The sequence below is a fragment of the Pteropus medius genome, unplaced genomic scaffold, assembly GCF_902729225.1.
Source record: "Pteropus medius unplaced genomic scaffold, Ma_sr-lr_union100, whole genome shotgun sequence".
NCBI classification, from domain to species: Eukaryota; Metazoa; Chordata; class Mammalia; order Chiroptera; family Pteropodidae; genus Pteropus; species Pteropus medius.
The window spans coordinates 163,665-182,826 of record NW_024351732.1 but is presented as its reverse complement, the minus strand read 5'-3'; the positions used below and the strand labels follow the sequence as shown (position 1 = coordinate 182,826).

Genomic DNA, 19,162 nt, shown 5'->3' with positions numbered 1-19,162 from the left:
TTTCTGTTGGTGTAAGAAATGTCCAAACCCGTAAGGAATTTTTATAAGAATTTATTTGAGCCAAAACTGATGACAGTTGCCAAGAAGCAAGATCTCAAGTGCTCTGGAGGATCACAGTTTTACAGTTTCTTTTATGCATTTGAAATTAAAGGGGGAAGTAAGGAAGATTATATGAAGATGGGAGAAAGCAAAATGGAACTCAAATTACAGGATTGTTAACAAGATTATGCCCTCTCTTGTTAACAATCATGTTTGTAAATTAACCTAGGCGCACAGACACAATGGACAGGAATTGCTCAAGACTAAAGTAAATCTTTAATCCCTTGCTTTATTGAAATACAGTAAATGAGTAGTTGCTCATATTTACATTGTACAATTCAATGAGGTTTTTTTTCAACTATAGTTGGCATGTGATAGTATATTAGTTTCAGTTGTACAGCATAGTGATTAGAGATCTATATAACTCACAGTGACCACCCCACTAAATCCCTGTTCTTACATATTTATTACAACATTGTTGACTATTTTCCTTATGCTACAGTTTATATCTCCCTGTCTATTTTCTAACTATCCATTTGTACTTCTTAATCCCTTTGCCTTTTTTCACCGTCCCCCCACCTCCCCTTCCCATCTAGTAGCTCTCAAAATAGTCTCTGTGTCTATGAGTTTGTTTCCGTTTTTGTTGTTGTTTATTTTTCTAAGTTTCCACATGTATGTGAAGTCATGTGATAATTGTCTTTCTCTGACCGACTTCATTCAGCACAATACCCTCTAGGTCCGTCAAGGCAATATCTTTTTCCATCCCCTTCCTTTTAGTCTATGTGTATCTTTTAATCTGAAGTAAGTCTCTTGTAGACAGCATATGTAGGGGTCTTGTTTTCTTATTCATTCAGCCACTCTATCTTTTGGTTGGAGCACTTAATTCTTTTCCATTTGAGGTACTCGTTGATATGAATGTAGTTATTACCATTTTTTCTTCATGTTTTTGATACATGTTTTTTTCTTCTTAAAGAAGTCTCTCCAACATTTCCTGTAATACTGGCTTGGTGTTGGTAAATTCCTTTAGCTTACTTTTGTCTGGGAAGCTCTTTATCTGTCCTTCAACTCTAAATGATAGCTTTGCTGGATAAAGTATTCTTCATTGTCAAAGATAAATCTCTTACTAAAAAAGTTAGGTGCCTGGGGCGTGACTACCCACCATGACCTGCCCAGTTAGGAATTTATGATCAGATCACCTTATGAGGTAACTTTCAGTAGAACACCTTTTTCATCCACATGTCCTTTCTACTACAGTAGTTTTCCTTTATCTGCGGGTTTGCTTTTGAGGTTTCAGGTATCCATGGTCAAACACAGTCCAAAAATATGAAATGGAAAATTCTGGAAATAAACAATTTGTAAGTTTTAAATTGTGTGTTATTCTGAGTAGTGTGATGAAATTTTGGTCCTGCTCTGTCTTACCTGGGATGTGAATCTCCCCTTTTTCCAGTGTATCCACATTGTATTCACTATCTGCCTGTTAGTCATTTAGTAGCTATCTTGGTTATCAGATGGACTATCACAGTATCATAGTGCTTGTATTCAAGTAACCCTTATTTTGCTTAACAATGGCCTGAAAGTGCAAGAGTAGTGAAGCTGGCAATTTGCATATGCCAAAGAGAAGATGAAGAGTGCTTCCTCTAGTAAAAAGGTATGTATATATAGGAAAAAACATAGTGTATATTAGGGTTTGGTACTATATGTGGTTTCAGGCATACACTAGGAGTCTTGGAATGTATCCCCTGCAGATAAGGGGGGACTGCTATATTGCCAGAAATTGTTGAGTGTGGAGTATTTAAGTCTCTATAATCCTTTTTAAAAATGTTTACAATTCCAGGTGGAAATAACTATTCCTTCAGTTATGCATTTCCAGATTAGTTTTTTTATGTGGAGGATCATATTTTTTAAAAAACATTTTATTATGAATAAATATAAATACATAAAAGTAAGGAGACTAGTATAAAGACCTCTAGTATCTATTGTACCTATCATCCAGCTTCAGTAGTTACCAACATTCTGCCATTTTTATTTCATCTAAAACTGTTACTGAAACCGGAGGACAACCAAGTCCCGGCCTCATGCTGCCTGTGCCACTCAGCCTATAGGCGAACACAGGAGTTGGAATATTTAGAATAAGTGTTTATTGTCAGGGCACTGGTGATCTGAGAAGGCAGTAGGTTAACACTTTCACAACTACCTTCTTTTCTCAGTCCGGCTTGGGGTATTTAAGGGAAAATCTGGCATTATTTTAGGGTATGCATGAGGGTTCTGGGGGGTCTGTTGTGCTTCATGGAGTTGTTCCTCTGGCAGGCTGGCCCTCCAGTGGCATTAGTTACCCAGAAACAAAGATGGGAGTAGTCTAGAAAGAATGCTAGACCAAGATTGTGATCAGTAAGCATAAAGGCATTAATCATAAGTTTCAGGGCAACTTTCTATAGCAGGGGACATTCTAAGCTGCTGGAGACAATCCGTCGTTAAGCCACAGGGCAAGAAAAAGTGAAGCCGGACATGCTCTGAGACTTCTACTATGAGGGTCCAAACCGGGCCCTTCAGTTCCCCACTGTCAAAAGGTAGAGTCCATGTCTATGAGACTAGCTTAAGGTGAAATTGGTTGCTGTGAAGTTGAAGAAAGGTATAGGCTCCAGGTATCCATGGGCCCCTTGGCAGCCAGCCAGCAACAGAACTACAGGTGAGGGCACACTGAATGCAGCAATAAGATACAGTCCCTATAATTATAGACAAAAGGAAAATAAATGCTTCTCTTAAACCAGTATGGCAGGGGAGCCAGAAGATGAGTTAGGATAGAGTAAGGCCCCAAAACCCTTCTCTCTGTTTGACATTGGATATAATATTATGAATTTGTTTGACTTTCCCCTCGATCTGTTGAGGGTTATCGGTAAAGTTAAAGCAGAAAAGTCCTTTGAATTCCTTACATCTGTGGTTGTTCCTTAGCAACAAATAATCTGTAGCAGCCTTATTCTCAAGGACAGCCTCTCTGCCTTGTCCTAGTTCTTCCCCGTTGGCATGAATGGCCTGAGAGGTGGTGTTCAGGGCTTTTGCCACAGAGCAGGCCATTCTCCTGATTACTACATTTAGGGCAACAGTCATGGCCAGCAACACAGAGACAAAGCTACATATTCAGCCAGACTAAACAGGTATAGCTCACTGTTGCATTCGGGACCTAAAGTAAGTTTTCTGTGATGTCGGTCCAGGTGAGGTCTCTGGCATAAATACAGTTAGTCTTCCTGGGGAGCAAGGTACTTCAGAGCTATTGGTTGGCACATAAGAATAGATAGTTTTCCAATGAGAAACTTCCCTGCATACTCTGCCAGGGTTACTGCTGAAACCTTAAGAGAAAACACAGCCCTGTCCTTCCTGGTGACAATAGGACCCCAATTATAGATGTCAGAATATGAAATAAGCTTGTCAATAAATTGGAAAATGGTGTGATGCCTAATAGTCTCCAGTGGGGTACAAACCCCAGTTAAACGGGAAGTGAAAGTCTGTTCTGCATAGTCCCTCCTGAAAGACAAAAGTCAGAGTCATTAAGTACATGTTTGGCTAAATAAACCTAGACATTTTCATCTCTTTGGAACGATATCGGGCCTTCCGAGAAACGTCCTAAGAGGATTGCTGCAAGAATAAGTATTTCAGATCCTCTAATGTGTTGATTTCCATGTTGTAGAATCTTTTATTCTCAAGTTCTGCCTTCTTTACTCTGGTGTGAATCTATGGCCGGATACCTTCAAGTTTGACAGCTGAATTGGTGGTTAGAAGTACTGTCCAAAGCCCGGTCCACTGTTTGTTCATCTGGTCGATGAGTCCTTGGTGTTTCCAAGTTTTAAGCAGGACTTTGTCCCATGTCTTGAAAGGATTGTAAAGTCCTGCTGATAGGGTCTGTTCCCTGTGAAGGACAAATTTTTTGGTTTCTAGCACTTGGGTAAGTTCCCTAAGATAATTCCTAACTTGCAAATCTTAACTAAACTTTGATGGGGCTGTGTCCCTCAAGGCCTGGAGGTACACTCTCAGAAGGGAGAGCAGGCTGCCAAGAGAGGTCAGCTTCTTAGTCTCCTGCTTCAGGCTCTTTTATTCTGCTTGCAAGAATAAAAAACCCCCTGTCACCATAGCCCTTCCCCTACAAGCCTTGATTGACAGTTAGGTTTCTTATATAACCTTATAGTGCATGTGTAAACCCATAATGCATTTGGATTGCCCACAACGGGTGTCAAAACTGCAATATAAATTTATTATAATATATAATGAAGCAGAGGTGAATTCTAGGTCACACCAGCTGTCCTTCTATACATGCCTATGTTGAGGAATTTTTCATCATTGCGTTGCTATTGTGTCAGGTTCAACGGTTAAGTCAAGGCTATTGTTTTAAGGCTATTTTTCATTTTGGCTGCTCTGGGGAGGGCTCCTGGTGTAACTCTTACCTCAAAACCATTCTTTTTCCCAGCTGCTGGATCATTTTTAAGTAAATCCCAAGCACTGTATCTTTTTTGTAAATACTCCGATATGTATCTTTAAAGGATAAGAATTCTTTTTCTTCCTTTTTGTTGAACATAACCAGTAAGCCATTATCACACCTAAAATAACAGTAATTCCTAGCTGTCGTCTAATACTCAGTTATTGTTTGAATTTCTCCAGATATGCCATAAATATCTTTTTAATGTTGGTTTGTTTTAATTTAGGGCAAACAAGGTCTGCAAGTTACATTTGTTTATTATGACTTTTTGAAGCAAGAGAAAATAACCAAATTTAATACATATATATGTATGGGAATCCCACATACATGAGTCAGAGACTGCACAGGCATGAGAGGTTCAGAGATAGAAAGAGAACGTGGATATATGAGACATTCTGAGCTAGAGATGAGGTAACGTGTTTTGCTTCAAATGGTCATTGCAGGATGATAAGAAGAGCAGATGCTTTATTAAGTAGAAGTTTGTCCTATGCTGTAGGCAGGTCATAAGAAGTTATCTATGATCATCTCTTATTATGGGCAAGACTTCTAATCCAAGTTCTTCTAGGTAGTTAAGGGAGGGGCAGAAGTTTCTCTTGAGCCCTTGGCTAAAGTTGCCTATATATAGCTCAAAACAATCTGCATACCATAGAGACACATTTTGGGGTGACTCGTTCAGAACCTCCACAGTTCCCTTCTCTGAGACTTTCTTAGAAGTTTTACTTTCCATAAGTTGCATTGCTAAATTATTCTATATCTCATTAAACCAGTCTCAGCCTTAAGAAAAGTTCGGTTTAGTTAAACAGTTGTGTCTTGTTTTAGGAGGCAGTGATGCTGGTGGTCTCGCAAAGTTAAGCCTATGGTGCTGTCAGGTATTTAATAGGAGGCATCTCTATGGAAACAGAAACAAAAGTTAATGATTGGAGCAGACTATAATCCCAGTCTCTGAGTTCCGAAGGCAGGCAGGCAGATTTCTAGATGTCTGTTTTGAATCATCTTCAGATGGGGTGAAGGCAGGCAGTTATAGTCTGGTAAAGTCTCCTGGTCTGCAGTTTGAATGTCTCTGGTGATCTTTCTGCAGCAGGCATGGAACTTGTCCATAGATGAGCTGTGGTGGTGGTCTCTCTGAAGTCTATATCAAGTTGTCCTACTTTAGATTACGTGGCCTTGGGGAAAAGGTGGTTTTAGTTCTCAGTGTTTACAAGTCAATGGATGCGAAAATGAAAATGTTAGTTTGGAAGGTTACAGCCAACTATTTAAGGAAACTAGAAAAATTAAGGATCCAGTCAAGTTTATAGGTAGAAAATTAAAAAAAACAAAACAAAACACTCAAAAGACTCTAATATCTACAAATGATATAGTTTCTATTGAAACAATTTTTCTCAGTAAAATCACCTCCATTTTTACCAAAGATAGCCAAATAAGACTAATTTATTTGCAAAATAAGCCTAGTTTTAATAAACTTGGCCGATTATTTGTATAAGTCCAGCAAGAATACTAATTAACCACATAGGCTCTTTTAAATTTGCTTTGCTGGAAGTTTTCATAAAGAATCTTCACATTGAACTTAAAAAGGCCTCTCAAGACCAGAAAAGCCAAGATAAGGACTTAACCATCAGAGGATGGTGAGTTCCTCTCTTCTCAAGGTCCCCAGTGTATCTTGAGGTTCTTTGTTTGCATCTCCCAGTAAGCAACCTTTGTTCCTTACCTGAAAATACTGCTATGAACCATGTAAGCAAGGTACCAGGCTGTTTTCCCAAGGGGCTTTCATTGGCTTTCATAGTCCATCTTAATTCCTTTAAGCTGTCTGGTCATAGTTGAGTCTATAAATGTCTCAGACGTGACATTTTAGTTAAAGCCTTGGTGATAAAACCAGTTTCCAATTGTGTCCTGTTTTAAGAACAGATTCCTATTGAAATTATGCAAATAACCATATTTGAAACTAATACTCATTGTGAGTTTACAGATTCTAGAAGGATCAAGGAGAAAAAAAATGATCCGATACTGCCTGAAAAGGTATAAATTACCAAATTGCTAAGTCACAGATGGTTTAAGAGAAACAAGTTTCCTTATATCTGGAAAACAAAGGATTGAAAACATCAGCAAATTAAATGAAAAAGTCATAAAAATTGTAACCATTTTCATCAGTTTATTCAGTCCTGTGTACTAAAACTTGTTCTGCTTAGATCCAGTTTTTCCATTAGTTCTCTCGACCTGGACTTATAATTGAGGGTGATAGGGTTACTTTGCAAGGCTGTCCAGCAAGGCTCTTATGATCTGCGCAGTGAAGCTGGTGCCTCAATCACTAGAGGTTTTGGAAGGTATACCCCATGTGGGAAACACATTTTCTAACACTTTCTTTGCCATTTTAAGGACATCACCATGGGTCAGGGGAAAGCTTTAGTTCATTCAGAAAACGAGAACATATTGTTCATTCATATAGTTCATTCACAAAAACGAGAATATATTGATAACCCCAAATTAGTGGCAGTTGAATGAAGTCCAACTTAAATGTACTATGGTGGGTGAAGACATGCAAAAACTGAAAAGATGCCAGGGAGCTGTGAAGAACCAAGCAGCCATCTTGGGTTTCCCACAGCCCTGACTATTCATTTAATTTAGTCATTAGTTATCCATTTAATTTCTCTGATTCAGGAACAGACTGTTGCCATGTTACAAGAACATACCAAGATGGCAAAAGTTGAGCCACGACCGGTCATTTTGCAAAAACAAAATGGACTTCACATTTGCCACAGCCTGATACTGAGGTTCAGTCTTTTTAGTGTGTGCCTCAGTTTTAATGAAAGACATCTTATGTCAGGACATCTTAAGTTTCCAGAAATTTCACATATATTTTTGGAACATTTATATATAGATACAGCATAAAATAGGCTCAATGTTGACATTGCTCTGCATGTAATTACAATACACCAAAATAAGCCTAATTAGTTTAAAATATTTCTCTTTTGTAAGGAGAGAAAACATATCGTTTGAAGGTCCCTTTTGGAACACTTCTAAATTATTTCCAGGTCAAAACTATAATTTAAATTTTAGGAAGTTTTGTCAAAATATATCAAGAGGTTTGGACATTTACCTAAATAGGACCATAAGTCATTATAAAGCCATACTTAATTATCCATTTAACCAAAGTGACAATAGAAGATTTCAAACATAAATACAGGAGTTTACATAATTGTTGGCAAAACTCAGTTCTTACTACTGAGATTCAGTTTTCTTAAGTATTCAAGGACTTGATTAAGATAACAAACTCAAAATTATTTTGATTAAACACAGAATCTGCTTTTTAGGCAGAAAACTTTTTCACAGTATCAGCAGACCAATGGTCCCTTAGCAGAGAGAAGAAACTGATTTTGCCTCAGCTTACTTTTGATATTTAAATTCACTTCCTTGATTAAATTTATTTCAGTCTTATTCATTTTGACCACACATCAAATTTCCTTTCGCAAGAATCCTTTTCCATAAATGTTCTACAACTTTCTGTGTCCCTTTTAGTACACTTATTTTCTCATCCATCCAGGAATAATCAAGACAATAGTGCTTCACTTCCCTTAACAAAAACACATCTCTATATTTATGCTTTTTTTTTTTTTAAGCTAAAACATTCTGTTTTCTTCATATACATAGTTGTTTCCCTATTAAGTTCTATAGCTTTAGTTACACATATTAGAATTCTTAACCTTAATTTCTGGTGAAATTTAAGTAGTAAGCAATTTTGAACTGTTTGTTATACCAGTATTCTTTTAGTTTGATATATTTAGGAACACATATCATAATTTCTAGAAATATATATATATATTTCCCGATTGCACAAAAAATTTTTTAATGTGACATAAGACATGTTTACTAATAGAACCAAATATCTTCATTTCCTTTTTATTATAGAAAAAGTAGATAAACTTATGTTCAGTAAATAATGTTTCATTATTTTATCTTACTTGGAAAAGATGTAGATATTTAATGAATATCCATCATTTAATTTAACTAAAAAAAAACATTTTTAAGTCCACACACAATTATTGCTAAAGAGTTAACGTAAAAGAAAATTTTTATCTTACATTTATTTAATTTACTTGTTTCTAACAATTAAGTTTAGATTACTTATAAAATTTTTATCATATTGAATTTTTTATATTTTTTTTCAATTATAGCTGACATACAACATTATGTCAGTTTCAGGTGTACACCACAGTCATTGGACAGTTACAGAACTTGGCCCCAAAAGGGTGACTTGCACAGATTGGTCCATGGTACGTGGAGAGAGAGAGAGCTGAGAAAACAGGGCAGACAAGATGAGGGGCTGCTTCAAGCCACAGAAGGGCAAGGGCTGTCTCTCTTACCTTTTCTGTATCTGAGTCATGGCACCAAAGACGTTACCAGCCTAGTTTGACTGTGTTGTATGAGCCTGAGCCTGAGTCCTTGTCTTCTTCATTGAAAGAATATAACAAAGAGACAGAATGCAAGCTAGAGAAAAAGATTTATTATGCAAGATTACAGGCAAGGGAAGGGTGCCCGGGTGAACTCGGGAATGAGCTGTGCCCCTACAGGATCTTGGATTTTCAGATTTGGGTTGGAGTTCCAGGTTCTTATTGAAGATGTCCTCTTGACACTCTGAAGACCGCCTCTTGATGCACCCTCCTTATTTGGGTTTTCCATTTGTCACCATCTAGTTACCCATAAATACCTAAGCGAAACCCGTGGTGGGGGTGGTGTAAAAACTGCAATGCTAATGATATTATAATAAGCTTATAATGAGCAAGAGGCTACTCCAGGTTACTAGAGACTGCTCTTTGCACATGTGCTGCCTGGGGATTTTCCTTATCACTCAGAAGGGGAAAGTCGTGTTAGTTGTCCTTGGTCTAGGCTAATCACATAACAGCGTGGTTTTGGGATATAAGTCAGATCTCACAGCTGGACATCAGAACTACTCTGGATCCTATCTAACTCCTGTCCTGCTTCCAGTCTTTTAAATTTCTCCTCACTGGGGTAGATAGAGCAGACTTGTTTGGAGCCTTTTAATCTTCAAAGTCCAGCACAGGATCAACTTAGCCCATTCAGCCTTGTTAGTGCTGTACTAAAACCTTTGTTTTAACCCAGTTTGTTACATTTAGCTCAGTTTTTTTTTCTAATTGGCACATTCCTCATAATAACCGTTGTAATTTTAGATTTTAATTTCCCTGAATGATGGCAATAGTTTTGTAGAACCTGAGCCATAAATGGAGTTTAGCCCACATTTCTGTCTGGCTGTATTTTGGAGCTTCCAACTGGACAGCTACCAAGTCGAATTCTTAGGACATAAATTTTTTAGGTTGTTCTTAAGTAAGATTTTGCCACTCTTTTTCTTTCATTTATCTCCTTAAGTGCAGGACAGTTGTACTTCTAATGTCCTGATCCTTTTTTTTTTTCTAAACAGTATTTGTAAATGTCTGAAGGCAGATAGGAAAGGGTCTGACTAGACTTTGATTTTTTTTCCTAATTTCTGTCCTTTTTATCTCATTAAGAAAATCTTAATGACTAGCTATTATAACAATACGAGAGCTCTGTAAGAAATTATTTTTTCCAATTTAGAAGTTTTTCCAATTAAAAGGATCCATCTCCTGGCTTTGACAGTAGGCTCTATAGTGACTCACACTAATTTTGTGAATGCAAGTGGCATCCCCAAAGGAGAGTGCAAAAGGATACAACTCTCACAAGAAAGCTTACTCCCAGAGTTAACCTAAGAAAGATAAGGAGCCCTGTCTTTAAGTAGCTGCTCCAAAACAGGGAATCACATGCCCCCATTGAACAGAATAAGATTTAAGATTCCTTACGCTTGGATTTGCAGCCTATTTGGCTGCCCCCCAGATGCATATGCATCATCTAGTTGGCAGACATAATCGTCTCTGGGAGGAACAGGATACACACAGAAAACTCATTTGCGAGCTTGTCATGGCTGGATAAAGAGCAAGGTGCACCTTGGCAAGTACACCCTCTAGGTGTTAGAGGCCAGAGAAAATATTCACTAGTCACAAGTGAATATTAGCTAAGCTGTCAGAACACATAACAAGATGAAAGTAGAGAAACGAGACAGAAAAAAACCCATAAGTATGGTATACAAAGTACCCAGGAATTGCCACCCAAGAAACTAGTTTCATAAATATTTTCTCCTGCCAGCCTAAATTTAGAAGAGGGAAAAAGATTCTCACCACTTTCTCTTCCACTGGACCCTACAGACAGAGATCTGGGGGTATGCTGACATGGTAAGAACCTTTACCTTCTGCTGGCCTGTGTCAGATGCCCCAGGATCGCCTCATTTGCAGCATCCTCATCGGAAAGTACGGGGTTCCAACCAGTGAGTTTTTCCTGCTCACAGAGCCAGCTGTGAGGGAGGAACAAATTTTACCCTCAAGGTTCTTCTGGCTGTTCTAATAATCAAATAGGAGACAGATTAGCAAGAGAAAATAACCAAATTTAATACATACATATGTATGGGAACCCCAAATACTTGAGAGTCAGAGACCTCACATGCACAAGAGGTTCTAGTATGACTCTTAAGTCTCTTTGAATAAATAAATGATTCCCCTTCATATTTTTTCTGTTGTAATTTATTTTTTGAAGAAATAGGTCATTTGGTGCCTTTTAGATTTAGCTGATGTTCTGGTCTTGATGTTCACTGTGTTCCTCTCTCCTTCACATTGCCTGTTAATGGTTAGATCTGGAGGCTTGATAAAATTCAGGTTGGATTTTTTTTTTTTCCTTTGGTAAGAATACTTAATGGATTGTGTAATGAAATTAATTCCTATATCATGTCAGGAGGCATATAATATCCAGTTATCTCTCTTTTTGTAATGTTAAAATTGATCAGTGGATGCAGATATTATTAGCTGATCTATCCATTGTGTACTTATATTCAGCCTTTCACCTGAAACAATTGATCAGCCATTAATGATTATTGTCTAAATCCATTATTAGGAGTTGCAAAATTATGATATTCTAATTCTATCTTTTTCGTTTATTATCTAGAATCATTTTATAAGGAACTTTTCTTCATTATTTGGTTATCAAGTAATACAAATCATATAGAAGCAAGTTTAAAATGATTTGATTACCTTAATTACCTTTACTTATAGTAAACAAATCTATACTTGTTCTTTGATCAGACTGCTTTTTCCATAACCACCTTCTTGACATATCATGCAGACTTCTCTCCATTTACATAGAGCTACCTATTTGCTGTTCTTCACTCATCATGTATTTTCCTCTCTCTACACCTTTGCTTTTTTTTTCCCCTAGAAAATGACCTCCTTTACTCTCCATTCTGTGTTACACTTCTCAACTTCCAACTTAAATTCCTCAATTAATATGAACTTACTCCCCCATGTATAATGTACAGTTGACCCTTGAACAACAAAGGTTTGACTGTGCAGATTCATTTATACACAGATTTTTTTTTTCATTAAATGCTGTAAATGTATTTTCTCTTCCTTATGATTCACTTAACATTTTTTCTCTAACTTATTTTACTGTGAGAGCACAATATATAATATATATAACACACAAAATGTGTGTTTATCACCTTTTATGTTATCAGTAAGGCTTCCGGTCAATGGTAGCCTATTGATATTTAAGTTTTGGGGAGACAGAAATTATACATGGGTTTTCCGGTGGATCAGCACCCCCATGTTGTTCAACTGTACTTTTTCCTTTTTGGGCCTTGGTTTTGTTTTTAACACTTCAAGTCATCTTTTTCTCTTCTTTTGAAACTTAGGTCTTGTTTATTTTCCAAATCTTTTAAGTTGTTTGAAGATTAGGAACATAAATAATTCATTTTCATGTTCTCAGGGCTGGCACAATGGCTGGTTTTGAATTGCTTAGAAACTATCACAGGTTCATCTAGTTTCTAGAAGACAAAAGCCTATTCAGTTTTGAAAAATAAGTAATTGATGATAGTATAGAACAAATAGCAGAAATTCTTTATTGGATTTCTTTCTTTCACAGAATGTTTGTAAAACTATATATTCTTTATGCATCCTACATGAAACCGTTTTTAAAGAGTTCCTGGTTTATACAGGTATATGTATTTGTCAAAACTTCAAATGGTACACTGAGGATTTGCGCATTTCTTTATATGTAAATCTTATCTAATAAAAAGTAAACAAATATACTCTAATTAATGATTTGTATTCTGAACTATGTAGGAGGAAGTGTACTGATCTAGTTTATTTTGAAATGCACAAAACAGGTGAATTGATAAATGGATAAAAGGATGGGTTAATATGTGATAAAATGAGCAGAGTAAAACATTAGTGATAGATCCTAAGTGGTGAATATACAGGTTTTCACTATATAATTCTTTAAAATTTTCTGTATGTTTGTAAATCTTCATAATAAAATATTAGGGAAATGGGGGAGGGGCGAAGTTTTAAAAAGAGGAAGTCAATTAACAAAACCCAAGTTCCATATTCCCTCTATCCCCCAAAGCTAACTGTTCACATTGAAAAGGAATGTGCCTTTCCAGGGATCAGTGTCCTTCAGAGATGTGGCTGTAGATTTCAGCAGAGAGGAGTGGCAGCATCTAGACCTTGCTCAGAAAAACCTGTACCGGGATGTGATGCTGGAGACCTACAGCCATCTGCTCTCAGTTGGTAAGCACAAACACCTGGGTATCTGAGGAAAGGCCCCACTGAGAGTATTTCCATTCTCAGTTGCTAAATACTGCGAGACATCTGAACTATGTGATGGTTTTATTTTTGATTTGTTCAGGATTCTTCATCCACTTTAGGCTCTTAATATTACTCTATTCACAGAGATGTATGGTTACTTTTCTGAAGAACGAAACATTTTTCGACAAGATTTTTTTTGTTTAGACTCTGAAACCCAATTAGCTGGACACAGCCCTTTATCATTTCTCATGAACAGGGTATCAAGTTCCTGAACCAGAGGTTTTCATGTTGGAGCAAGGAAAGGAGCCATGGGCATTGCAGGATGAGAGCCCACATCAGAGCTGTTCAGGTGAGTGTGACCCTGATAGGAGACAGGAGTAAAGCTTAGTTGTCTTGAGAAAGATTGGTGTCCTTGAAATGCTATTAAGATGACTCTTCTGGAAAGTTCTACATTTTTTGTATTGCTTGAGAGCCCTTGGAATTGGCACTCAAGTACCTAAATTCCTTCTACATAAATGTAGAAATTCTTATTTGTCTTATATCTTGACTTTTTAGATTTTGACTCATGTACCAATCTGCCTAATTAAAGATTTTCTTTTTTTCTTGGTTATGCTCCCTTTCTCTAACATTTTTTTTCTTTCTACCATCCCCATTGTCTAAGGTTATTTCTTTAAGCATTCAGGTGCTAATGGATCTGGTTTCTTTCTCTCTTTTTTTTTTTTAAGTCAAAGTTATGGGAGTGGCATTGGTTAATAAAATTATATAGGTTTTAGGTTTTAACTGTACAATTTAGTAATGTGTCATATATATTACATTGTGTGTTCACCACCCAAAATCAAATCTCCTCCTGTCACCCATATATTTGATCCTCTTTACCCTTATCTACCACCTCTCCTCCCCTCTTTCTCTCTGGCAACCACTCAACTATTGTCTGTGTCTATGAGTTTTTGTTTGTCTTGCTCTTTAGTTGCTTTCAGTTTTATATTCCACATATGAGCGAAATCATATGGTTGTTGACTTTTTCCATCTGATTTTTTTCACTTAGCATGATACTCTCAAGATCTATCCATATCCCAAATGGCAGTTTTTCATCTCTTCTTATGGCTGAGTAATATTCCATTGTATATATGTACCATATCTTCTTTATCCAGTCATCTATTGAAGGATACTTCAATTGTTTCCATGTCCTGGCCACTGTGAATAATGCTGTAATGAACATCAGGGTGCATATATCTATTCAGAACGGTGTTTTCAAATTTTGGGGACTGCTAGTTCACATAGTAATTCTATTCTTAATTTTTTGAGGAACTTCCGATCTGTTTTCCATAGTGGCTGTACCAATTTGCAGTCCCACCAGCAGTGTATGAGGGTTCCTTTTCCCCTACATCCTCTCTAACACTTATTATTACTTGTACTGTTGGTAATAGTCATTCTAACAGAAATGAGGTGGTATCTCATTTCTTTCAAAATTACTATATATCACACACTCCCACTCCTGTTAGTCCTCTTTCATTTTTTTCTTTCTCTCTTTCATTGCTTTCTTTTCACTGTGAGGTGCCTCAGAACTTTATCTCCAACCAGGCTCTCTTCCTATTCTCTAAATAGGCACTGACATGGGATTTTTCACTTCTCCATTTCCCGAATCTTTTATCTAAGTGATGACTTAGGGTTCACTGTCACTTACCTTTAGAAGTACCTTTCTGACATTTCGATGTTGCTTGATTGACTTCATACTGACTGGGGTGTCTCTGCCTATTTGGGTGATTTTTGTAATTTTTTAATTCCGTACTTCACGTGACATGGTTTGAGTTTAGTCATGGTCCTCATTCAGGACACACGATCATCATCAGTCTGGGTAAGGATTCTCTATTTATTTTTCAGTTTCTTTTCTCCGCACTCATCTCATTTCTCATCATAGGCAATTATTTTATATGATGGAAATATATTTTGATTCATGCATATTCTTTTAAAATTTAAAGTAAATTTTGGTAAAATTGAGGTATGTATTATTAGTTTATATAAATGTTGGCATGCTATCTTATTCTTTGCCTTAGTTTTCCCACTTCTGTACATGTTGGAGTGCTTTTCTAACATTTATTTCCTCTAACTGCTGCATTGTATCCCAGAATGTTTCCTTTTATCGCTATCACCAGCCTCCTCACCCAGTGAGTCACCCTTACCCTTTTCTCTGTGTTCAACCTGGATGAGCTATATGACCCTCCCTCTTGTTCCAGCTAGCTGCTATTTTAGCTGTCATCATCTCTTTATTCTCCTTTGAGAAGGATAGTTTGGGTTTCAAACCTCCTAGCAGGGAATTTCTGAAAAAGCTTTCTGCACTGGGAGGGGAGGTGATACGTAAGTGATGTTATGTTATGTTTCATTCTAGAAAAATTGTGGCAGATTGATGACCAGATCGAAAGCTATCTGCAAAGAGGAAACAAATCTTTAAGAGACGATGCTTTCATCAAGGAAATATTGACTACAAAGAGGGATTGTGAATATAAGGACATTAGAAAAATAATTCATGTGAGCCAAAACATTTCTTTCCCCAAAAGACTCCATCAATGTGACTCATTTGGAAATGCTTTGAAGCATAATTTAGACTTATACAGTCATAATAGGAAAAATGTGTCAAAGAACATTAATAAGATTACTGAACATGGCAAAATTTATTCCTACACTGACCATGAGTATACTGTAACAGGAGAGAAATTATGGGACCATAATCAATGTGGGAAAATTATCAGCTATAAACAGGCACCCTCTCAACATCAGAAAATTCATACAGTAGAGAAATCTCACAAATGTACTGAATTTGGAAAGATTTTTACCCAGAAGTCACAATTCAAGGTACATTTGAAAGTTCATACAGGAGAAAAACTCTATGTATGTATTGATTGTGGGAAGGCTTTTGTACAAAAGCCAGAATTCATTATACATCAGAGAACCCACACCCGAGAAAAGCCCTATAAGTGTAGTGAATGTGGAAAAGCCTTTTTCCAAGTATCTTCTCTCTTCAGGCATCAGAGGATTCATACAGGAGAAAAGCTCTACGAATGCCATGAATGTGGGAAAGGCTTCTCTTATAACTCAGATCTCCGTATACATCAGAAAATTCATACTGGAGAGAGACTCCATGAATGCAGTGATTGTGGCAAAGCATTCACACAGAAGTCCACACTCAAGATGCATCAAAAAATTCATACAGGCGAGAGATCCTATATATGTGTTGAATGTGGACAGGCCTTCATCCAGAAGACACACTTGATTGCGCACCGAAGAATTCATTCTGGAGAAAAACCATATGACTGTGACAACTGTGGGAAGTCTTTCATTTCCAAGTCACAACTCCAGGTGCACACAAGAATTCACATAAGAATGAAACCTTTTCTATGTACTGAATATGGGAAAGTCTTTAATAATAGTTCCAACCTCATTACAAATAAGAAAGTTCAAATTAGAGAGAAATCTTCCATATGTACTGAATGTGGTAAGGCCTTTACCTACAGGTCAGAGTTGATTATACATCAGCGAATTCATACTGGAGAAAAACCTTATGAATGCAGTGATTGTGGAAAAGCCTTCACTCAGAAGTCAGCACTCACAGTGCATCAGAGGATTCACACAGGAGAAAAATCATATATATGCATCAAATGTGGGCTAGCCTTCATTCAGAAGGCACACTTGATTGCGCATCAGATAATTCATACAGGAGAAAAACCTTATAAATGTCACTGTGGGAAATCATTTACTTCCAAGTCACAACTCCATGTGCATAAACGAATTCACACCGGAGAAAAACCCTATATGTGCACTAAGTGTGGGAAAGCATTCACCAACAGGTCAAATCTCATTACACATCAGAAAACTCATACAGGAGAGAAATCTTATGTATGTTCTAAGTGTGAAAAGGCCTTCACACAAAGGTCTGATTTGATAACACATCAGAGAATTCATACTGGAGAGAAACCTTATGAATGCAATACCTGTGGAAAAGCCTTCACCCAGAAGTCACACCTCAATATACACCAGAAAATTCACACTGGAGAGAGACAGTATGAATGCCATGAGTGTGGGAAAGCCTTCAACCAGAAATCAATACTAATTGTGCATCAGAAAATTCATACAGGAGAAAAACCCTATGTATGTACTGAGTGTGGTAGAGCCTTCATCCGGAAGTCAAACTTCATTACTCATCAGAGGATTCATACTGGGGAGAAACCTTATGAATGCAGTGATTGTGGGAAATCCTTTACCTCCAAATCTCAGCTCCTGGTGCATCAGCCAATTCACACAGGAGAAAAACCGTATGTGTGTGCTGTGTGTGGGAAAGCCTTTAGTGGCAGGTCAAATCTCAGTAAACACCAGAAAACTCATACTGGAGAAAAGCCCTATATCTGTTCTGAATGTGGGAAGACCTTCAGACAGAAGTCAGAGTTGATTATACATCATAGAATTCATACTGGAGAGAAACCTTATGAATGCAGTGACTGTGGCAAATCTTTTACTAAGAAATCACAGCTCCAAGTGCATCAGCGAATTCACACAGGAGAGAAACCTTATGTGTGTTCTGAGTGCGGTAAGGCTTTTACTGATAGGTCGAATTTGAATAAACACCAGACAACACACACTGGAGACAAACCCTATAAGTGTGTAGTCTGTGGGAAAGGCTTCGTTCAGAAATCAGTGCTCAGCATGCATCAGAGTATTCACACGTGAGAGAACTGTGTGAGAAAACCTCAGTGAGATTAGGTCTGATTGTACATTATTGAGTTCATGCAGTAGAAATCTATGCTCATTATCTTAAGTAGAAATGCTCCATTAGAGTGGCACATTACTGTACAGAAGAGGACCTCTGAGAGGGCCCTGGGGGGTCACCAGCCTTATTAAACCTTGGGGCATTCATACCAAGAAGGAACTTTTTCAGTTTGATACATTAGAAGAAGCCTTCTCATGAAAAATATGAACACTGTTATCAAATTCTGCATAGCAAGGATTATGTTAAATTATATTAATGATAATCCTTTTTACTATGGAATAGGTAAAGTGCTAAGGAGTTAAATGGTAGTGACAAACCCTAAGTTTTGTGAGATGTTTGTTGCAAAACACGTTGTCTAACAGACTTATGGGTGTTTTTCATCCCTCTGTTGAATCTAAGATGGTTGTGCATACCCAATCCCCCACTGAGTATTTCTATCAAGAAAAAGATACCACAATAAAAAAATACTTTATATATCTAGACACAAATCTCAGCATGTATGTTGATTCCCTATTATACTTTAGCATCATGACTAGTAACCACTCCCCTTCTGAGCCACTAGTAGAGTGTCTTCGACCTTCATGAGTCCCCAGCACATTGTCTTCTGACCCCATAATTGAGTTGTGACTGCCATTATCTCCCAGACATTATTTACTGACCCTTATTTAGCTCTCAGTATAGTGTGTGAATTCCCACTGCTCTCAAGAAAGCTTCTGAGGTAAAAATTTTGTTTCCTCAGTCAGCTCTTTACCCCAGTCCCCTTTTTGCTGTCACAGTTCTTTTAGCTCATTCACCTTCCTTAATATCTTTTCATAATACTAATAACAAGTCAATAATGTATTGAAACAAATCCCAACATACCTTCACTGTGTTCTCTATGTCTATCTTCATGCCTTGTGCTCCACAAAGATCTTTCCCCCATGTGCCTCAAACATCAATTTAGTTCCTGCCTCAGGGCCTTAGCATTTGCAGTGTCCTCTTCAAAGAGCATAGTTCCTTATATCTGTATCTTTCTTCCAATGGCACCTCTTCGCAGAGGCCTTCCCTGCCTGCCTGGTTTAAAATTCCAACCCCCCATCCTTTCTTCGTTCTCTTTCTCTGTAGCACTTATTGCCATGTTGCTCTTTATATTTCCCTTATTTGTCTATGGCTCCCACACTAGAATGTTTTTCCCTGTTTTGTTCACCACCGTGAGCCTAGACCCATGCCAGATATACAATAGGCATTCCATTTGTGCACATT

The 19,162-nt window shown here is 37.4% G+C and overlaps 1 protein-coding gene across 4 annotated transcripts in view; it reads left to right on the top strand.

Annotated features, from left to right (window-relative positions):
• LOC120588922 (zinc finger protein 585A-like) overlaps window positions 1-18,397 on the top strand; it is a 37,900-nt gene extending 19,503 nt beyond the window's left edge. For all 4 annotated transcript variants that reach the window (XM_039846241.1, XM_039846240.1, XM_039846239.1 and 1 more), the window contains 3 exons: window positions 13,017-13,143; window positions 13,418-13,510; window positions 15,548-18,397. In XM_039846241.1, coding sequence (XP_039702175.1) covers window positions 13,017-13,143; window positions 13,418-13,510; window positions 15,548-17,880 — 2,553 coding nt within the window. In that variant the 3' untranslated portion in view covers window positions 17,881-18,397. The remainder of the gene's footprint in view (window positions 1-13,016; window positions 13,144-13,417; window positions 13,511-15,547) is intronic.
• The last annotated feature ends 765 nt before the right edge of the window (window positions 18,398-19,162 follow it).